The sequence below is a fragment of the Globicephala melas genome, chromosome 6 (genome assembly GCF_963455315.2).
Source record: "Globicephala melas chromosome 6, mGloMel1.2, whole genome shotgun sequence".
In the NCBI taxonomy this organism is placed as follows: domain Eukaryota; kingdom Metazoa; phylum Chordata; class Mammalia; order Artiodactyla; family Delphinidae; genus Globicephala; species Globicephala melas.
Window position 1 is genome coordinate 24,476,157 of NC_083319.1, and position 19,313 is coordinate 24,495,469.

The window sequence follows — 19,313 nt, forward strand, 5'->3', positions numbered from 1 at the left end:
GCTGGCTGCGCTGTAGAGAGCGCAGCAAGAGGGCAGACACAGGGACCAGCTAGAGGCTGCAGTGACATCAGTGTGGTACCAAGAGTGTACAAACAAGTAATGCTTAGGATTCAAACCCATCAGGACTTGATTCTCAAATGAAGAGAGTTTAGTTATACATAGAGAGTGATTCGTCTGGCTAATGTGAAATGCATCCACCATCTCCTGGTTCTCAGTCTTGCTCTGACTTGCAGCAGAAGGCTGGTTGTTTATACGCTGCATAGCCTCAGCTTTAGTTGGAGTGTGTTGTTGGGAGTAGAGCCAAGGAAGGGGTGGGCTGGGAATCCCAAATCCTGATCCCTAACTGTCACACTTCAACAGCTCCAGATAAAGCGTTCCAGACGAATCACGTCTATGAAGATGAGGAGCTACCGGGAAAGGACATTTACGGCCAGCCACTTTTTGGACAGGCAGTTCTGGCTTTTGGTAATAAGTGTTAATTACAAAATCAGCTTGCAGATGCCAGTCCCCCCTACCAAACTTCCTCCCACCCTAGAAGAGAAAGGGGGAGCTATTTTGGCTGCAGACTTTTTTTTTTTTTTTTTTTTTTTTGCGGTACGCGGGCCTCTCACTGTTGTGGCCTTTCCGGTTGCGGAGCACAGGCTCCCGACGCGCAGGCTCAGCAGCCATGGCTCATGGGCCCAGCCGCTCCGCGGCATGTAGGATCCTCCCGGACCGGGGCACGAACCCATGTCCCCTGCATCGGCAGGCGGACTCTCAACCACTGCGCCACCAGGGAAGCCCCGCAGACCTTTTTTTTAAAGGGGAATTTTGTGTGTGTGTTTTCCCCAAAAGAACTGCCCAGCTTTCTTTCACTCATCTGGTCTTTTCCTGGGTACATGGGTCTCAGCTGGGTTGGTTGAATCAATTTGATAATTTTTTCACTGACCTTTTTACGAATTGGTAAAATTGTCCTTATTGACATGGTTTGGAATGTTAGCTATAGCTGAATGGTACAAACCAGAAAGACAGGAACCTAGACTGGATGAACAGGAGCCTGGAGGCAGGAAAGGCGATACTCCACTCAGTGAACTGGCAGGACCCGTGCTGTAAGTGGGGGCATGTGTCCTAGTGCAGGAATAGGAGAGAGAAGTAGGAGTAGTTAGGGAGTCAGGCAGGGCCTGATGGAATCAGACTTGTTTACATCATTTGTTCTTCAGCCATTGAGATGTAAGAAAAAAATCTCTTAGTAACTGTTCACATTCATACTAACCTTAGCTTCCCAAACTCTTTTCTTCTAAACCAGTTATTTATGTTCTTAGTCTGCCAATTTTATCTAGTTTCAGACGCTGGATGGTTAGTTAAGTGTAGAAAAGGCAAATACGTTTCCTCTTGGGTGCTTACTTTGTGGAGTTGGTAGTGGTTCCCTAGAATGCTTTGCTGAGAAGGATTTTGAGGCTGTGTCTAGGCTCAGTGAGAAAGAGTTGAGTGGTTGATTAGCAATGTCTTCTACGGGCTTAGTAAAAGAGAGCGGTAACTCAGATTTGGAATCTGAATGCACGTTGTTTGATTACATTTTCACATGGCTTCTCCTGCACTGTACATACTGCTCTATATGTGATGTACACACTCCACTGTAAGCACTGGACCTTGTTTAAAGTAAACACTCTAAGATAAACACAAAGCCCTGGAGAATCCTCTCCCCACCTGTGTTTGTTTTACCTCTGGGGCTGTTATCTTGATACCTTGGGAGTTTGTGGACATTGACTGATGTTTAAGAGATGCCTCCTGGCTTCTCTAGGACAAAACGAAGAGTTACCCTGAGAGCCACTATCAGATTTTTTACCATGTCCCAGGTACTGTGCTGCTGCTTTAGACACACTCTTCTGTTTCATTCTCACAGCAACCAGTGATGTAGATGTTATCGTTTTATCAGCCAGAAATCTTTCTGTTGCAAGAAATGTAAAACTGAACTGAAACTGGCTTAAATGGTTGGAAATTCATTGGTTCATGCAACAGGAAGGCCAAAGGCAGTGTGGTCCCAGGGTCAGCTTGATTCACTCCTCTGAATCTATTTCACCTCCACTGTATCCTGGATGCCCATGGAGGCTGTTCTTCCCTGAGGTTTTTGGAGTGAGTTGCTGTGTGGGACCAAAGAAGAAAACCCAAGTAGCCTTGCATTTTGGAGGTGATGCCTAAAAGCATATGTCCTGTAAGCTAGAGATTTGAGTAGACTGTGTGTACTTCTCTCAAATTCTGTTTGTAGGTCCTACATCCCAGTATTTTTTCTCTGCTCTCAACCATAGGAATACATAGCAGAAACATCCCCAGTGTTTCAACACTATTTCTCATAGGGAGCACAAACAAGTTTTTTTGAAAGGATAGCAAATCATCCATTCACTTGCTCAGCAAACACTGAACTTGTACTATGAATGGCCCATGCTGTGTCAGGTGCTGCGGACACAGAAATGAAGCAAACCCATGAGAATCTCTGACTTTGACTGTAGTGTAGTAAGTACAATCATAGAGGGGTGAGCAAAATCCTATAGGAACCCAGCCTTGCGTTAGGCCATATAAATGTAAGTCTAGTGAGTTTCTGGTGCTTCAGCCTTCATTTCTCTTAGTTCCAGTAGCTGCGCCTAAGAGTCTTCTGAAGAGCTTTAAAAAATATGCTAAAAGGATCCCTTGTCAGACCAATTAATTAACATAGTACGTAAGAATAGACTTAGGAGCCAGATTCTGAGTTTGAATCCTGCCTCTGCCACTTACTAGCTGTGTACCTTGGCAAGGTACTTAACTTCTCTGTGCCTCAGTTTTCCTCTTTGTAAAGTGGGGATAATAACACCGCCTTCCTTGTAGGGTTGTTCTAAGGATCAAATGAGTTAATGGGGATGAGACATTTATAACAGGGTCTGCCATATGGTAATCGCTATTTAAAATCCTGCCAAGCACACCAGAGCACACACTTTAAGTGTTTATTAAATAAATCAATAAAATAGAATCTGGTGATCGGTCTTTCATAAGTACTCCCCCACGGATTCTAATGTGCAGCCTGGGTTTTCAATCTGTTAACATCGTGCCTCTTTGGGGATTCCGCCTCCCCCAAAATTGGCGTTAACCAGTGGGTGAGGCGTGTTGCTTTTTTCGTTTGTTTTGTTTTGGGTTGTTTTTAATGACAGTTCAGGGTGTTTTTCGGGAAGATTATCTGACATTTTTCCTCCCAGTTTGTGACTATTATAACACTTTAATTGATGCGAAGGAGGAGTTTGGCTTGTTTGTTTGTTTTTTGCCTCTTCTAGGATGCTGAGCCCAGAAACCTGTTACCTGGATTCCTCAGGGACCAATGAACGAAGGGAGCCCGAGGGCGAAGGAGCGCTCTCTACGCTCTCTGGGAGTTGTAGTTCCCCAAAGGTCCTGTAAGCGTTCAATGGCCAGCTAGGAACTACGACTTCCACAATGCCGCGGGCCGCCCGCCCTGCCTCTCGCCCGTGCCTCTCGCCGGGCATCCCAGTACCGCCTCTCGGCAGCGGCGGCGGCGGCAGGGTACCATGGCCGACGACGGTTCCCCTGAAGAGCCGCCCAGTCCGCGGGGCTCCCCGGGCCGGGCGCCGCGGGTTCAGCGTGCGGTCGGGCCGGGCAGCAGCGGCAGCGGCAGCGGCTGCGGGGAGACCCCGCGGACGGCGGCGCTGGCGCTGCGCTTCGACAAGCCCATCAAGCAGGCCTTCTACAACACCGGGGCCGTGCTGTTCGTGTGCCTGTGCTGCGGCGCCGCCGTACTCGTCTACTTTATCCTGGAGGCTTTCCTGCGGCCGCTGCTGTGGGCCGTGCTGTGCGGCACCTTCCTGCACCCCTTCAAGAGCTCGCTGACGCGGCTGGGCCGCCACTGGCTGCAGCGCCTGCACCGCGCGCACACGCCCATCGTGCTGGCCGCGCTGCTGCTGCCGATCTGCTTCGCAGACTACGGCGTGGAGGCCCTGGGAGAGCAGGCGCTGCGCCGCCGCCGCCTGCTGCTGCTGCTCGGCGCCGGCGGCCCGCTTCTCTATGGCCTCTACAGCCTGGGCAGCTACCTGGGCGTGCAGGTGCTGCTGGCGCACGCCGGCGCGTTCATCTGCCGCGGGCTGGACTACTTCAGCAGCCTGTGGGTGAGTGAGCCTCGGCCCGGGCCCTGGGCGGTCCCGGCGAGCGCGCAGTGCCCCTCACCACACCCGCAGCTCGCTGGGGTGCGATCCTGCCAACCCCTCCGCACGATGCAGGGGCGGCCAGAGATCCAGACCTGCGTCGCAGGCAGTGTCCGTCTCAGCCTTCCTTCCCGTGCACCCTAGGAACTTGGCTCACTTCCTTCCAAAGTGCGGGTGTGGTTTGAAACAGTCTCCCCGTTCCCCGCCCCCGTCCTAACGGAACCACTTAGCGGGGCGTGTGCCCTGTGAGGAATCGCCGTTCCGCTTTGCAGGTAGGGGCTTCAGTGCATCGGTAGGTGGACATGAATTTACTCCTGGTCAGGGAGAGTGGGTCCTCCAGCATCTTAGTTCTGCTCACGTGGGACTTTCCTGGAAGGGACCTTAGAGATTCTAATCCAACCTGTCATCCTACAGATAGGAGAGGTGACTTCTTACCAGGCTAGGGCTAGTTGGGCACAAAGAGGGCACTGGTTGACGCAAATTTCTCAAGTCCTAGAACAAATCTTTCTTAATAGTTCAGAGCTGCCTCTCAGTTCAGGTGATTTCAATGTACTTTGTGCCAGGCACCTACCTGGTTGCTGAGCCTCGTGGGCCTCTTTCTCACCACAGTCTATTCTTGGGAACTGCTTACATTGTGCAGGGACTGCTGTGCAACATTATCCTCCCGCCTGGATTACTTAGGCAGACTGGGTGAAGGAAAGGTATATTTGTGATTCTTGGATCATCTGAGCTTATTCTTAGAAAATCACGGAGCTTGAGAGTTGGAAGGGATTTCAAGCATAATCTACTGACACATTTCCTAACTCAGACCAGATTGTAGATCAGTTAATGATCCAAATATTTCACTGGGGACTGTTAAAAACAAGTGGATGTTTAATGCATAAGAATGCTATTTCATCAGTAAGCAGTACCATTTAAAAATAAATGTATTCACTTTTGTCAGTGTGCAATGCACCTTTATGTCAAGTTGCAAAATAATTCCCTTTATCTGTCAAGCAAGGTTTTGACTTGCCTGAGGTTATTGGTAGAGTTGGTGATTGATTCCAGAACTCCTGTCTGCTTTTGCTCTATCCATACAACCTCTCAGTTCAAGTTAAAAGTTGATTGAGTATATTGTTAGGTACTGGACTTTGTGAGGGCTTTAAATGGAGTAAGGTGCAGGCTCTGTGTTCAAGGTACATATAATCATATGTGAGCATATTCTGATGGAGATGACAGACACACAGATAAATGTTCATTACCCACCAATTATGGGCCAGCAGGGTATTGCAGGGTATTGGGGAGCACCTCATCCATAATTTGGGGATGCTGCTTGTGTGTGTAACTGCGAAGTTATCAGACAGAATCCTTGGCCTCCAAGAGGCCTGGTTATTTCAGTTGTGGTAGGAGGGAGGGATGTGGAAGCACCCTCTTTCACCTCCTGAGGCTTGGCAGACTATCAGGTGGAAGTGATCCTACTCTTTCTTGCCTCCTTGCCTGGTGCTCTTCAGGAGAGGTTTCTGAGATCCGGAGAATGTGACGGTCCCAAAGTCACTCAGACTTTGAACAAACCCAGGGTTCACTTTATGGAGTCCCAGTTCCATGTTATTTCTCCTTTACCTGTTGTTTCACAGTTCAGTTAAGTGGACTGAATGCCGCTTACATAGAAGGCAGAGTACTCTATGCTGTTAAGAAATATAAAGATTACTATAACTTGATTCCTGTCCTCAAGAGATTCAATCTAGTCAAATTCAGACATATTTCTAGATTCTGCTAACATCTTTGACTGTTGATAATGCAGTTTACTGTAATTACCGTAGGCAAGACCAAGTAACATATCCACCAAACTGTAGGAAATTAGGAAAGAAAGCCCTAGCATATATGAACACTGTATTTTCATAGTAAAGTAAGAATTGAATACATGGGTAAATTGCCATGATTAGCAGAAACTGGGGCATTTCTGCCAGTCCCTCTCAGATAGTGGAAAGAGACGAGGAAGTGAATAAATGTGAAAAAGTGCCTGCCGCTCCGTGTATAGAGCTATGAATATCTTTTTACTGAAGATAAACCCCCCTTCCCTGTAGTTTATTTACATACCCTTGAATGGGTTGTGGATGAGCAGAAGAGAAGTAAGGGCCAAGATTGATTAGGTTAGAAGAGGGGAAGGAAGGTCAAGCCAATTAATAATTTTGAAAAGGCTTGAAACTCAGCTGTTTGCCTAAAGCGATGGGGGCAAGGGAGGAAGGGGTAAAAAACCCCATTATAAAAGACACAGTATGAGTTAATTAGAAGTGAGTAGGGAGCCTAAATTGAGGTTGATCTGAGTTGGAGAGAAGCTTGCGGCTGTGTTTTCTTGAAGCAGTTTTCAGGAGCGGGTGGTTGGATGGAGGTGAGCTAAAAGTGTACCTGGGAAGCGGAGACAGGGAGGGCTCACTGCTCAGTCAGGAGCGCTGATTAAGGCCTGACAAGAAGTGAAAGGTCATATGACTGGGTAGGGCGCCCTCTCTATAACTTTTCTGTCATAGTTCCCAGCTGGTTTGGTTTTGTGAGCCCAAGAAGGGCTGCCTGTCATAGAAAAAGAGTCCTTACGCTTTCTAAACAACCTGTAAATTGGAGCCTGCTGCCGCTGAGAGGTATGGCTGGGGGAGGTAGAGAGAAAAGTGAATTTAAGGAAATCTATGTTTTGGAGAGCTGACAATTCATGCATTTAAGATCCAGCTTTTGAGCATCTACCATGTACTGGTAGGCACTTTCATGTGTGTTATTTCATTCTCACAACAGTCATGTGAAGTAGGAGCGAGGAATTTCTCAGGTGAGATTGAGAGATTGATCTGTTCATTCTGTCAGTGAATGATACTCAACGGACCTGTCAGCAGTTGAAGGCCCTTTGTCATCAGAACCTTCAACAAAGATTTTTAAAAGCTTTCCCCCAATACATTGTGTTTATTTATTTATAGTATAAATTGATTTTAGTTTTCAGGAAAAAAAATAGAAGAATATTAGGATTGGACTAACCACACATATTCCCCCAAAGGCCCCTGGATTCTAGTCATCTAGAAAGCTTAGTCATCTCTCTTATCCTTGTATCTGTTATTTCCAAGTCCTATCCCGTTTTCCTTTGTAATGTCTTTACTACCTGTGTTTTCCTTTGTTACCAGTTTATCCTTCCAGTTCAGGTCCTGTTCACCTCACTTTGGGGTTCCTTCAGTCTCCTAGCTCTTTTCTGCTAATTCTCCATCCTGCTTGCAAGTGAAAGAGTAACCATCCATGATGTGAGCAATTTTTAAAAACAGTTTCAAATATATTAGAATATTGTGCTGACTTAGTGATGTCTAAACACTTAAAAAAAATCATCTGTTGCAGCAACCTCACATATAAGTCAGTCCTTAGGGTCCTTGGCATCTTTCCTTGGTGTAGAGCTGTCAAGATAAATCTAAAAATCTAGCCTTCCTGCTCCACCATTTTTCTTTGCTGGGAGTGTTTTGGGTCTTCCTCTCTCCTTTAGTTCAGACTTGTTAGAACGTTTTGAAGACATTTACAGTTTTTGCAGTAGTAATAGATTTGTTTTCTCCATGGTCTCTGATCACATTGTTTCCATTTTACTTTATAAAGAAGCATGAAGTGGAAGGAACAGTGGCTGAAAGATAAGAGTGTAAATTCTAAACTGAGCTCTGTTAGTAGCTTGCTTTGTGACCTTGGACAGACCAGGGCCCGTCTCTGGGCTACTCAACTCTAGTTGCGTGAAGTGTGGGGTTAGCTTGGATGATTTCTAAGGTTCCTGGATATTCAGTTTTACAGATAGATCCCCAGAGTTTGGTAGTACTGCCAGCAAGGCTCTTGGGAAATGCACATTAGCCAGCCGGCCAGGCCTACTCCTGGGATGTTTTACTTGCTTGGCAACAGTAAGGAGGAAAGTTTCCGGTACTTAGGTTCTTTCTCAGTTAAAGACTGATTATAAAAGAGTCTTGACTCTTAAGTTGCCACACCATGAAAGTTTTCAAATTAGAATAAAGGAGAATGAAGTTTTTTTTTTTGCGGTACGTGGGCCTCTCACTGTTGTGGCCTCTCCCGTTGCGGAGCACAGGCTCCGGATGCGCAGGCTCAGCGGCCATGGCTCACGGGCCTAGCCGCACCGCGGCATGTGGGATCTTCCCGGACCGGGGCACGAACCCGTGTCCCCTGCATCGGCAGGCGGACTCTCAACCACTGCGCAACCAGGGAAGCCGGAGAATGAAGTTTTAAAGGAGAATGAAGTACCCGAAGCAGTAGCTGATGAGGGCTGTGGCTCCTTAAGTTGGGAAGAAATAAGTAGTTTTATTCTCTCTGTAAAAGACTTAGGAAACTGTTCTGCAAAATCATGCAATAGAAGCAAGCCAAGTTGCTTTTCCAGTTAATACCCAGATGACAATAAATAAAACAAAGACATAGTCTATAGGGCAAAGTCTACTTATGTTTTATGCATTTAGTATCTTATTTAATCAGAAAAGTATATGTGGTTAATAAGTCAAATGAAAGGAAAATGTGATTATTAATATGCTTTACTTGTAGTGCTAAATAAATGTTGCCAGTTTTTATGGACAGTCTTAAGTATCTAGCACACATTGATGCTTTAAAATGAGTATTGAATGTATATTTTGAAAAGATCAGACACATTGCTCTGAAGAACATAGTTTGGGAAAGTATGCCTTCTTCTGTTTAAACTGTGGCTCATTGATTTATTCCTGGAAGAAAATTCATACTTGAACAGGTTTTCTCAGAGAGAGACAGAAATAAAAAGCTCTCATAAAGGCACACTTATAGGAATCCATACTGGAAATTATGTATGAAATTTGAATGTACACATCCTTATTTTCATTAAGTTAAAGAATATTTAGCGATTTAAAATATTGACTCAAGTGAAACATGCTTGTTATATATATAAAAAAATTTAATAAGCATGTAAGTTTATATGGTAAAAGTGAATTGTCTCTTTTCTCTTCCCACTGTGTAGATGTTACTGTTGTTAACTGTTTGGTGAATAGCCTTCTAAATTTATTTCTACACTTGTGTGAATGTATAAAGTATAGGGGTTTTGTTTTTTAAAACAAAAATTTTATATATATATATATATATATAAAATTTTCTTTTATCATTGCTCTTTCATTATCATTGTATTGTGGATATCTTTCCTTGATAGTACTTTCAGATATACTTCTTTCTTTTTAATAGTAGCGTAGTCTAAAGTTTTTTTTTCTGGATGCCTTTTAGAAAGTGTTCCTACCAAATTATTTTAGCACTGAATTTGTATTAGTATCTGATAAACATTTTTAAACATTGGTAACTGTAAAATCATTATGGTTTAATAGAAACTTTAAAGTGTTTTTATAAATGGCCATACTTTTTCAACTAATAATATTCTGTGAATTTTTTCTGAGGAAACTCTTGAAAATACTGAAAAAAAGTCAAAAGTTTTTTTTTTAAGTAAAGACATTTACTATTTATAAAGATACTACTACTCTTAGAAGAAAATTCAGTACTTGAAGTGTAAAGATGCGACTTACCCCCTGAAATCCAACCATTCAGAGACAATATTTTTTAACATTTTGGTGAGTATATTTTCTCCATTATAAATGTGCATATGCATAAATTTACACTGTGTCATTGAAGAAAGTTATTTATCACACTTTTGAAAGTCTGAATAATTATTTCATTTTTGGAGATCCATAATTTAAACAGTCTCCTATAAAATGACATATAATTTGTTATATTTAATTTGTTTGTTTAATATTTTAAACTGCCACAATGAACATTTTTATATCTGCACAGTGTGTAGTTCTTCTGTAAACCAAATTTGTAGAAGTGGAGTTGGGGAGTATATTTAATAAGTTGCTATTTTAAACTGAAATGAGGTTATCTGTGAGTTTCAGGTTTACTGGGTGAAAACACATACCTCTCTTTAGATCATGAGTTTCTTTGAAAAAATCTGAAGTATGCAGTCTCTCATTTTTTTCCTCTCTTTGCGAGTGATACTCGTTCCTTATGAATACAGATAAGAAACAAAAACTTCTTGAAGATTGGTTGAAAAGTATCATAGGCTTAAAATCTGAAAGTATATCCTTCTGTGATCCTCTAGTTCAGCTTCTCACTTGAGGGCACACTCTCCTACTTTGTCATGCCTGACTTCCAGTCAGCTTTTGCTCAGACTTTTAGCGATGGTAGCTCATTCCCTTTTTAGACGTCTATAGTTTATTAGAAAAATTTATTATATAAAGCTGAAATATGTTGCTTCCTAATTTCCACCTATTATTTCTGCCCTCAGAACCACAGATAATTAAGTCTGTTCCTCTCTCAGATGACATTTCCCCAGCTATTTGAAGATAGCTATCAAATCTTATTTCCTTCTCTTTCCTAAGCTGAACAGTTTTTTCCCCCAGCTGTATCTGTGTCTCCTGTGTTGTGATTTCCATTTCCTTTCCCAGTCTGAATTTTATTGCCACTGTGGTTTGATAGTGTAAGTCACTGAAACAATCACTTTCCCTGATGTATTGTACTTTTATTAATAGGCATTCATGCCAGTTACATTTCTGACCGGCTATCCTCTTCCCATTCTATACTCGTATAGATGAGTTTTGAACCTAAAAGCAGAACTTTGCATTTCTCTCTGTTAAATTTAATCTTATTTGATTAGCCCATTGTTCTAATTTCAGGATATCTTTTTGAATCATTTATATTGACTATTCCCAATTTTGTGTAATCTACAAGTTCGGCTAATATGCCTTCTAGTCTTTCATCTAAATTACTGACTACATGTTTAATAAGGCAGGGCTGCTTACCCCTGTGTAGCATACTGCTGAAGACCATCCACTTGCTGAGGATCATTTTCTTTTTAAATTTCAGCAGTTTGTAGTCATCAGAATCAACTGTTTTTATTTTCCCTTGTGAATACTGGAGCAGCTTTTCCTCTTTATTTTTCTGGCACTACCCTTTATTCTCCTTATTGTTAAGAAAGCAGATTCTGGAGCCAGGTTCCTGGGTTCTAATCCTGACTCTGTCACTTCTTTTTTTTTGCTTTTTTAAAAAATAGTATTTATTTATGTTTTATTTTTTGGCTGTATCGGGTCTTAGTTGCAGCATGTGGGATCTTCGTTGTGGCATGCAGGATCTTTCGTTGTGGTGCACGGGCTTCTCTCTAGTTGTGGCGTGCAGGTTTTCTCTCTCTAGTTGAGGTGCGTGGGCTTAGTTGCCCTGCAGCGTGTGGGATCTTAGTTCCCCGACCAGGGATTGAACCCATGTCCCCTGGAGGCAGGAGGACAGGGTTCTAGAAGAGAGACTTCTGACTGATTTCTCTTCCATCTTTAAGATACTGATTGGGTGGTATCCTTTCAAAGCTTTTTGGCCTTGGCTGTCTTTCTACCTGGATTTTCCTCCCGTCTCACTGCCTGTCCAAGGCTAAGTCCGCTGCCCCAGAGGCCTTGAACCCATCTTTCCCAACTCTGTCACTTTTTAGCTGTGTGACCTTGTGCAAGTCACCTCTCTGAAGTATCAGTTCCTTTCATCTCTAAAATGGGAGTGATAATGGTACTTTTTTCCTGTGGTTATGAGGATTAAATGAGTTCATGTATTTAAAGTATTAGAACAAGGCAAAGTGTTACATAAGTGTACTGTTACTACACTCAGATTTTGTTCTGAGCTCTACAGTCATATCTCAAATTCTCTAAATTCCCAGGGTTAAATGTGTATGGTCCTACAAGCTTGAACTTTTTGGAAGCAGCTGTAGTCTCACTTCCCATGTGCTCATATATCTGGGGCTTAAGATCTCTTTAATATTTCATCTTATTAGTTGCTTGAAGAAAAATATTTTAATATCCTTTTCATTATAAAAGAACTAGTGCTCATTAAAGGCAATTTGGAAAATATAGAGAAAAGGAAAAGGGGAAAACAAAATCTTATCACCTAAATACAACTTTTTAGTACATTTCCTCCCCCTCCTCCACCATACAGTAGATATATTCATGTCACATGTGTTTTTTAATTTTGCTTTTTCCTTAATAATATCTTAGGAATATTTTAAGTTATATAGTCTTTGTTTAAAAAAGCCTGTTTTAATGATTGCATAACATTTTACTGAGTGACTCATCCAGAGCTAACCACTTCCCAGTTATTGAACTTTTAGGTTATCAACTTTTCAGTGTTCTAAATTAGTCTATGATGAGCTTCTTTATTTTTAACCCTTTTTCAGAATTTATCATTATTTAGTAAGGTCCCAAAGCTGAATTCTCAGGTCTGAAGCTATAAACATTTTTAAGACCCGAAGAGTATTTTTTTTTTTTTTCCTGCGGTACGCGGGCCTCTCACTGTTGTGGCCTCTCCCGTTGCGGAGCACAGGCTCCGGACGTGCAGGCTCAGCGGCCATGGCTCACGGGCCCAGCCGCTCCGCGGCATGTGGGATCTTCCCGGACCGGGGCACGAACCCGTGTCCCCTGCATCGGCAGGCGGACTCTCAACCACTGCGCCACCAGGGAAGCCCACCGAAGAGTATTTTGAAGATATGATCAAAATAAAGTAGGAGGTAGTTTTTTCCTGGCTTTTGTAGTAACCATATCAGTTCCTTTTTCTTCACTCTCTGAATTACAGCATAAAGTCCTTTTTTTGTTTTAATTTGCCTATTCGTTTTCAAGGTTCAGGTTGTTTTAATAAATTCTTGGTGCTCACATTTGTTCTAGGTTATGTATTCTTTCCATCTTTTGTGTATGTTCTATTAAAATATGAGGTTATTAGAGAGTTTCTGTGTATGATGCTTTGTGATTAGTAGAGTCATTTAGTTTTACTGTAGGGAAAACTGAGGAGGGGGACCCTGGCTGGTTCTTCTGTTCTCAAGTCTCGCTGTTTCTTCCTCTGGTAATATTTTTTTCAGCTACACTTCTTCAACTGAGTATAACTCTGGACTCTAACCATCTGTTACCAAGATTATTTCAGCAGGGTCACACTTCAGCTGGCTGCCTTCTTTTTAGCTTTTAAAAAATTCTTTTCATAGTAACACCGGCTTGCGGGATCTTAGTTCCCTGACCAGGGATGGAACCTGGGCCCCTGGCAGTGGAAGCACGGAGTCCTAGCCACTGCACCACCAGGGAATTCGCTCTTGTTTTTTCTTTTCTTTTGTAAATATTAATCTACAGAGAAAACTTTAAGAATTCCACAAGGTGAAGCGCTTAATTTAAATCCATGGCTTAAAAATTGAATATTTTATCGTATCTTTATGCATATAATAGTTTTTGAACTTTAACATATCTTAAATTAAAACTATATTTATGTATTTTTTTGTTAAAGATATTTAAATAATATCGCTGCATGGGATTTCAAACCTGTTTATTTCCAAACTTGATTTATCTAAGCAGAGGAGGAAAACGTATGCACACTCCTTTTAGCACCACCAACCGTCATCTGTGTTGTATCCACAGCTCTCATGCCATGTAGATGCTTGCAAGTTTTGTATAATTGTATGTTTATTACATGTGTATTTTACAACTGTGTCTATATTTCATTTATTTAAGATCTGGACCTTGGTAGTTGGCTATGTGTTGACGGTTTCATTCAAGTGGAATGCAAGCACTGAACGCTACTTGAGAGCAGTGTCAATTCCTGTCTGGATTATATTGCTTTTTCATTTAGGTGGGTCCCTTTTTCTAAGAAAGTCTAGCTTAAGGTCAGCGGAGGCTGACCGTGTGAATCAAAGTGAATTTTTTGAAGTTTTATGTGTTGCGTTTAAAATTCTTTAAAATAATCCTTCAAAATATTCTGCCTTAATCTTTCATTAATCTTGAATGAAAATATTGTACTTTCAAATGTCTACTTTTAATTATATGGAATGTTCATTTTCAAAAAGGTCTTTTAAAAATAAATATATCTTATAAAGTAGAGCACACTTGAACTTTCATGGCTCTTTCTGAGTGTCTTACTCAGGGAGGATATAGCTAAGCAGTCAAGGATGATAAGAGGTGCTCAAAATCATGGGAGAGAAACTCTTAAGGGAACCAGAGATGTTTACTCTCCATAAGAGAAGGGCACTGGGGCTGCAGGGGTGGGGAGGAGGTAGAGGTGAGGAAGACAGCAAATACGGAAGCTGGTTTCAGGTATTTGAAGGATTGTGAAAGAGTGGTTTAAACAGATCTCTGTAGCCATTTGGGAGAGATGTCAGAGCAACGAGCAGCTTCAGAGAGACAAGTCTCTGTTCAACATAAGGAGATCAGTGTCAGAGCTGCTCAGAGTAATGAGTTCTCCGTTATTTGAGACTCTTCACTGTTAGCTGAGTGGCTGCCAGGATGTTGTAGAGTGATTTTTCAGGGACTCATTTACCTCCAAGTCTTAACTATATGGAAACATCAAGTTCTAATTTAAAAACAAAATTCAGTAACCTAGAGCAGTAGGTAGCCTATTAGTAGTAGTTTTTAGAGCTACTTATTGTTAAAAATAAAATAAAAACCAGAGTTGGTTGAAAGTGTGTCTTTGCTTAGAGTCTGTTATGGAACAAAGCATTACTCTCTAGCTCTGCTGACTTGGAATGCTAAAGGAGTTTCTCAACAAGATCCCCTAATGTCTGATGGGACTCATTTCGAATTTGGGGAAGGTAGAGTAGAGGAGGGAGGCAGGCAGGTATGTTCGTAAGGCTGTAGACCAACTCAGGGAAATGCAAAGGCTTTTGATCCTTGGCCACTTGTTAGCATTTTTGCTCTGTACACTGAGGATACATTAAAGCTTTTTGCCGTGCTCTTGTGGGCCATTCCACCCTTTCTTGAGAGGTAGAGTTCACACCCAGTGGTATTTCCGGGAAATCAAGTCAGGCACTATGACTTAAAGTTCTGTGCCTGATGCAGGTCATTCGGGGGTTAAACAGGGGGGTTGATGGTCTTCAACACTGGCTGTGCTTTAGAATGGACTTGATTCTTCAGGTGATACAAGCCTCTTAAAGGTAAGCTGGCACATACCCAATCCTTTAGACCAGGGCCTCTGAGAGCAGGGCTGGACTTCCTGAGAGGAGCCCTGAATTGAGGTTTCAATTGCCTTTTAAAAAATTTTTTCCCTGTGAAACAATTTTGTTATTAACATATTTGCCAGATTGTTCTGTCAGTCTACTAAACTGAGTCTTTTAAAGACAAGTGCTAGATTTTTATTTCACTAAAAATGTTAATTCTTAATAATTTGCAGCATCCTTGGCTGGCTCATGGAGAATTCCAGTATTCCTGGTTATTGTTTTCCTGATGTCTGTGGGCACCCTCTATGAAAAACAGAATGGAAAAGAGTCTTCTGGTAAGAAATACTGCATTCTATTAATATTACTCTTAAGAAGTATTTGGGAGAATAACTTTATTTAAAAAACATACTATGATGAACTGCTTTAAATTGGTGGTATTTTCTGAACAGAAAATAAATTTCTTTCAAATATTTTAGATGGTTAGACCATTTCCACCCCCTTTTTTGCATTTTAAATTGAGGTTTAATTCATATAACATAAAATTAATCATTAACCTTTTTTTTTTTTTTTTTGCGGTACTCGGGCCTCTCACTGTTGTGGCCTCTCCCGTTGCGGAGCACAGGCTCCGGACGTGCAGGCTCAGCGGCCATGGCTCATGGGCCCAGCCACTCCGCGGCATGTGGGATCCTCCCAGACTGGGGCACGAACCCGTGTCCCCTGCATCGGCAGGCAGACTCTCAACCACTGTGCCACCAGGGAAGCCCCCATTAACCATTTTAAAGTGGCATTTAGTACATTCACAGTGTTGTGCAACCATTACTTCCATCTAGTTCCAAGACATCTTCATCACCGTAAAGGAAAGTGCTGTGCCCATTAAGCAGCTACATAAAGTTAGGTTATTCATTTGAGATCTTTCTTTTTTCTTAATGAAGGTATTTATTGCTATAAACTGCCCTCTTAGAAGTGCTTTTGTATCCCATAGGTTTTTTGTTTTTTGTTTTTTAAACCCCATATTTGTTTATTTATTTATTTTTGGCTGTGTTGGGTCTTCGTTTCTGTGCGAGGGCTTTCTCTAGTGTGGCAAGCAGGGGCCACTCTGCATCGCGGTGCGCGGGCCTCTCACTGTCGCGGCCTCTCTTGTTGCGGAGCACAGGCTCCAGATGCGCAGGCTCAGTAGTTGTGGCTCACGGGCCTAGTTGCTCCGCAGCATGTGGGATCTTCCCAGACCAGGGCTCGAACCCATGTCCCCTGCATTAGCAGGAGGACTCCCAACCACTGTGCCACCAGGGAAGCCCCTTCCCATAGATTTTGATATGTTGTGTTTCCATTTTCTTTGGATCATATACTGTTTGATTTCTCTTTTGATTTCTTCTTTGATACATTGGTTAATCAGAAGTATTTTGTTTAATTTCCATGTGTTGTGTCCCACCTAACAAACCATTGCCAAATCCAAAGTCATGAATATTTACCCCTGTAGATCTTGTATCCTGCAACTTTGCTGAATTTGTTTAATAGCTTTGATAGTTTCTGTAACTTCTTTAGGATTTTGCATATATAAGATCATGTCTCTGCAAATGGAGATAGTTTTCTTACTTTCTAATCTGGGTGCTTTTATTTCTTATCTTGCCTGATTGCTCTGGCTGAAACTTCCACTACAATGTTGAATAAAGATTAGTCTTCTTTAAAAGATTATTTTAAAGATTATTCTTTAAAAGATTATTTTAACCTTTTAAAATAATCTTTTTTTTTTAAAGATTGTTTTTGAGGTACCCTGGTTGCACGTGGCCTTTATCCAGAGCGCTTTGTTAAACATACAGGTTTCTAATGAGTTGTACGGGGTTTGTGGTGGGGTGGGGTGCAGGGGCAGATATCGTCACTGTTCTGAGATCATCAGACTGGACTTCTAGTTAGCCAGCCATGTGGAAATGGCTGTGAGCAGAGAGGTAGGTTTGAACAGCACACAGTTTCCACAGTAATTGACATTTGTCCCTTGCTTCTTTCTGATAGTTATACATAAACTACAAGAGCAAATTACTAATTGCAGCAGATTTTTTTAGAGGAAAAAAAAAGTTCTCAAATACCAGTGTGTTACAGTTAAGTTAGAAAATAGAAACAAAAAGAAGAAAAGAAAAATCATTAAAAATCCCACTGCCCACAGATTATACCAAAATGTTAACTAATGACTTTTATGCCTTTGGACTTTTTAAGACACAAGAAAACTGGATCATAGTGAAATTGTTTTGTAAACTGCATTTTAAACTTAATTATGTCACGAGCACCTTTCTATGTCCATGAATATACTTCTGCAATGTTATTTTTCACATCTCCTTTTCATGCTAATCACAAGGCTATTTGTGGCACTTCCGTGTATGTGTATAGCTACGTTACAGAAGTTTTTTTAAATTAAGTTGCTGTTTGTTTATTATTTTATTTGGTAGATGAGTAGTGTCTGACAATTGTAAGACTTTTTTTTTTTTTTTTTTTTTTTGCGGTACGCGGGGCTCTCACTGTTGTGGCCTCTCCCGTTGCGGAGCACAGGCTCCGGACGCGCGGGCTCAGCGGCCATGGCTCACGGGCCCAGCCGCTCTGCGGCATGTGGGATCTTCCCGGACCGGGGCACGAACCCGTGTCCCCTGCATCGGCAGGCGGCCTCTCAACCACTGCACCACCAGGGGAGCCCCAAGACATCTTTTATTCATAAATATTTGTTTAGAATTTTATAATAACTATCTGAAACAAAGAAACTTTAATTACTTATCTCTCTGAGAGTAGAAAATAAAAAATATTTTATTTTATATTTTGCTGTCTTTCTAAGTTTTCTTTGCTCAGCCTCTCTTTCTGGTCACAATCTGTTAGACTGTGTGGTTATATATTGAACCAGTAGAAGTAAACTTCCTGTTTTGGCAACTACTGTAGAAAGCTTGGTGGTTTCCACTTGTTCCTCTGATAAGCTTTGTCTCTTTTTTTTCCCCTTTCCCTTAATAGTAGCGGTTCAGACAGCTCTGCTTATCCTTCACCCCTCACCCCAGGACAGTTTTCTCCTTTTTTTTTTTCTTCTGGCATTTCTCTCTCTCTCTCTTTTTTTTCTTTTTTTCAATTGAGGTATATTTGACATATATCATTATATTAGTTTCAGGTGTACAACATAATGGTTCCATGTTTGTATATATCACCACAATAAGTCTAGTTAACATCTGTCACCTTACACAGTTACCAAAAAACTTTCTTCTTGTGATGAGAACTCTTAAGACCTACTCTCTTAACAACTTTCAAGTCTACAATAAAGTGTTATTAACAATAGCTTACCATGCTGCACATTACATCCCTGGGACTTGTTTATTTTATAACCGGAAGTTTGTGCCTTTGACTCCCTTCACTCATTTATCCCACCCCCACCACCAGTTCTGGCAGCCCCCCGTCTGTTCTCTGTATCTTTGAGCTGCTGTTTGTTTTAAGATTCCACATATAAGTGAGATCATACAGTATTTGTCTTTCTCTGACCCTTTTTACTTAGCATAATACCCTTGAGGTCCACCATGTTGCTGCAAGTGACAAGACTTCATTGTTTTTTATGGCTGAATAATATTCCTGTGTGTGTGTGTATGTGTATATATATATGTATGTGTGTGTATGTATACACACACACACACACCACATTTTCTTTAATCATCCGTCAGTGGACCCTTAGGGTGTTTCTGTATCTTGGCTATTGTAAGTAATGCTACAGTGAACATGGGGGTACATATGTCTTTTCGAGTTAGTGTTCTTGTTTTCTTCAGATATATATCCTAAAATGGAATTGGCTGGATCATATGGTAGTTCTGTTTTTAATATTTTGAGGACAGTTTTGTCCTTTTGACTGCTTTTGTCCGGGGCTAAGTAAGTACTTTACTGCAAGTATACGAATAAAGTAGGTCTAACCCAGGGGTTTCAGATGGATTTTCTCTTGGGTATAAATTCTAGTCAGCTGGTGATGGCAGCCTAGGGAGCCGTGAGGACAGGAGTTCTAAGACCAAGTATTGAGCTTGGGAAAAAAGAAGGCTGTGTTTGATTATTATTCCCCATAAGCCCAGAATAGTGGTGTGTTGGCATGCAACCCAGATTTCTGGTATTTGTATTCCAGACTATTACAAGAAAGGAAGTCATAGAGACACAGAATAAATGTTGAGAGCAGATTTGGAAATGTTGGTTTTCCTTGTTTTGTTTACTCCTATTCCAGCCTACTTCAG

The 19,313-nt window shown here is 41.7% G+C and overlaps 1 protein-coding gene across 2 annotated transcripts in view; it reads left to right on the top strand.

The window, feature by feature from the left end:
- The first annotated feature begins 3,513 nt into the window (after positions 1-3,513).
- TMEM245 (transmembrane protein 245) overlaps positions 3,514-19,313 on the top strand; it is a 104,450-nt gene continuing 88,650 nt past the window's right edge. For both annotated transcript variants that reach the window (XM_060300652.2, XM_030859075.3), the window contains exons 1-3: positions 3,514-4,121; positions 13,667-13,784; positions 15,318-15,419. In XM_060300652.2, the coding sequence (XP_060156635.1) occupies positions 3,528-4,121; positions 13,667-13,784; positions 15,318-15,419 (814 nt within the window). In that variant the 5' untranslated portion in view covers positions 3,514-3,527. The remainder of the gene's footprint in view (positions 4,122-13,666; positions 13,785-15,317; positions 15,420-19,313) is intronic.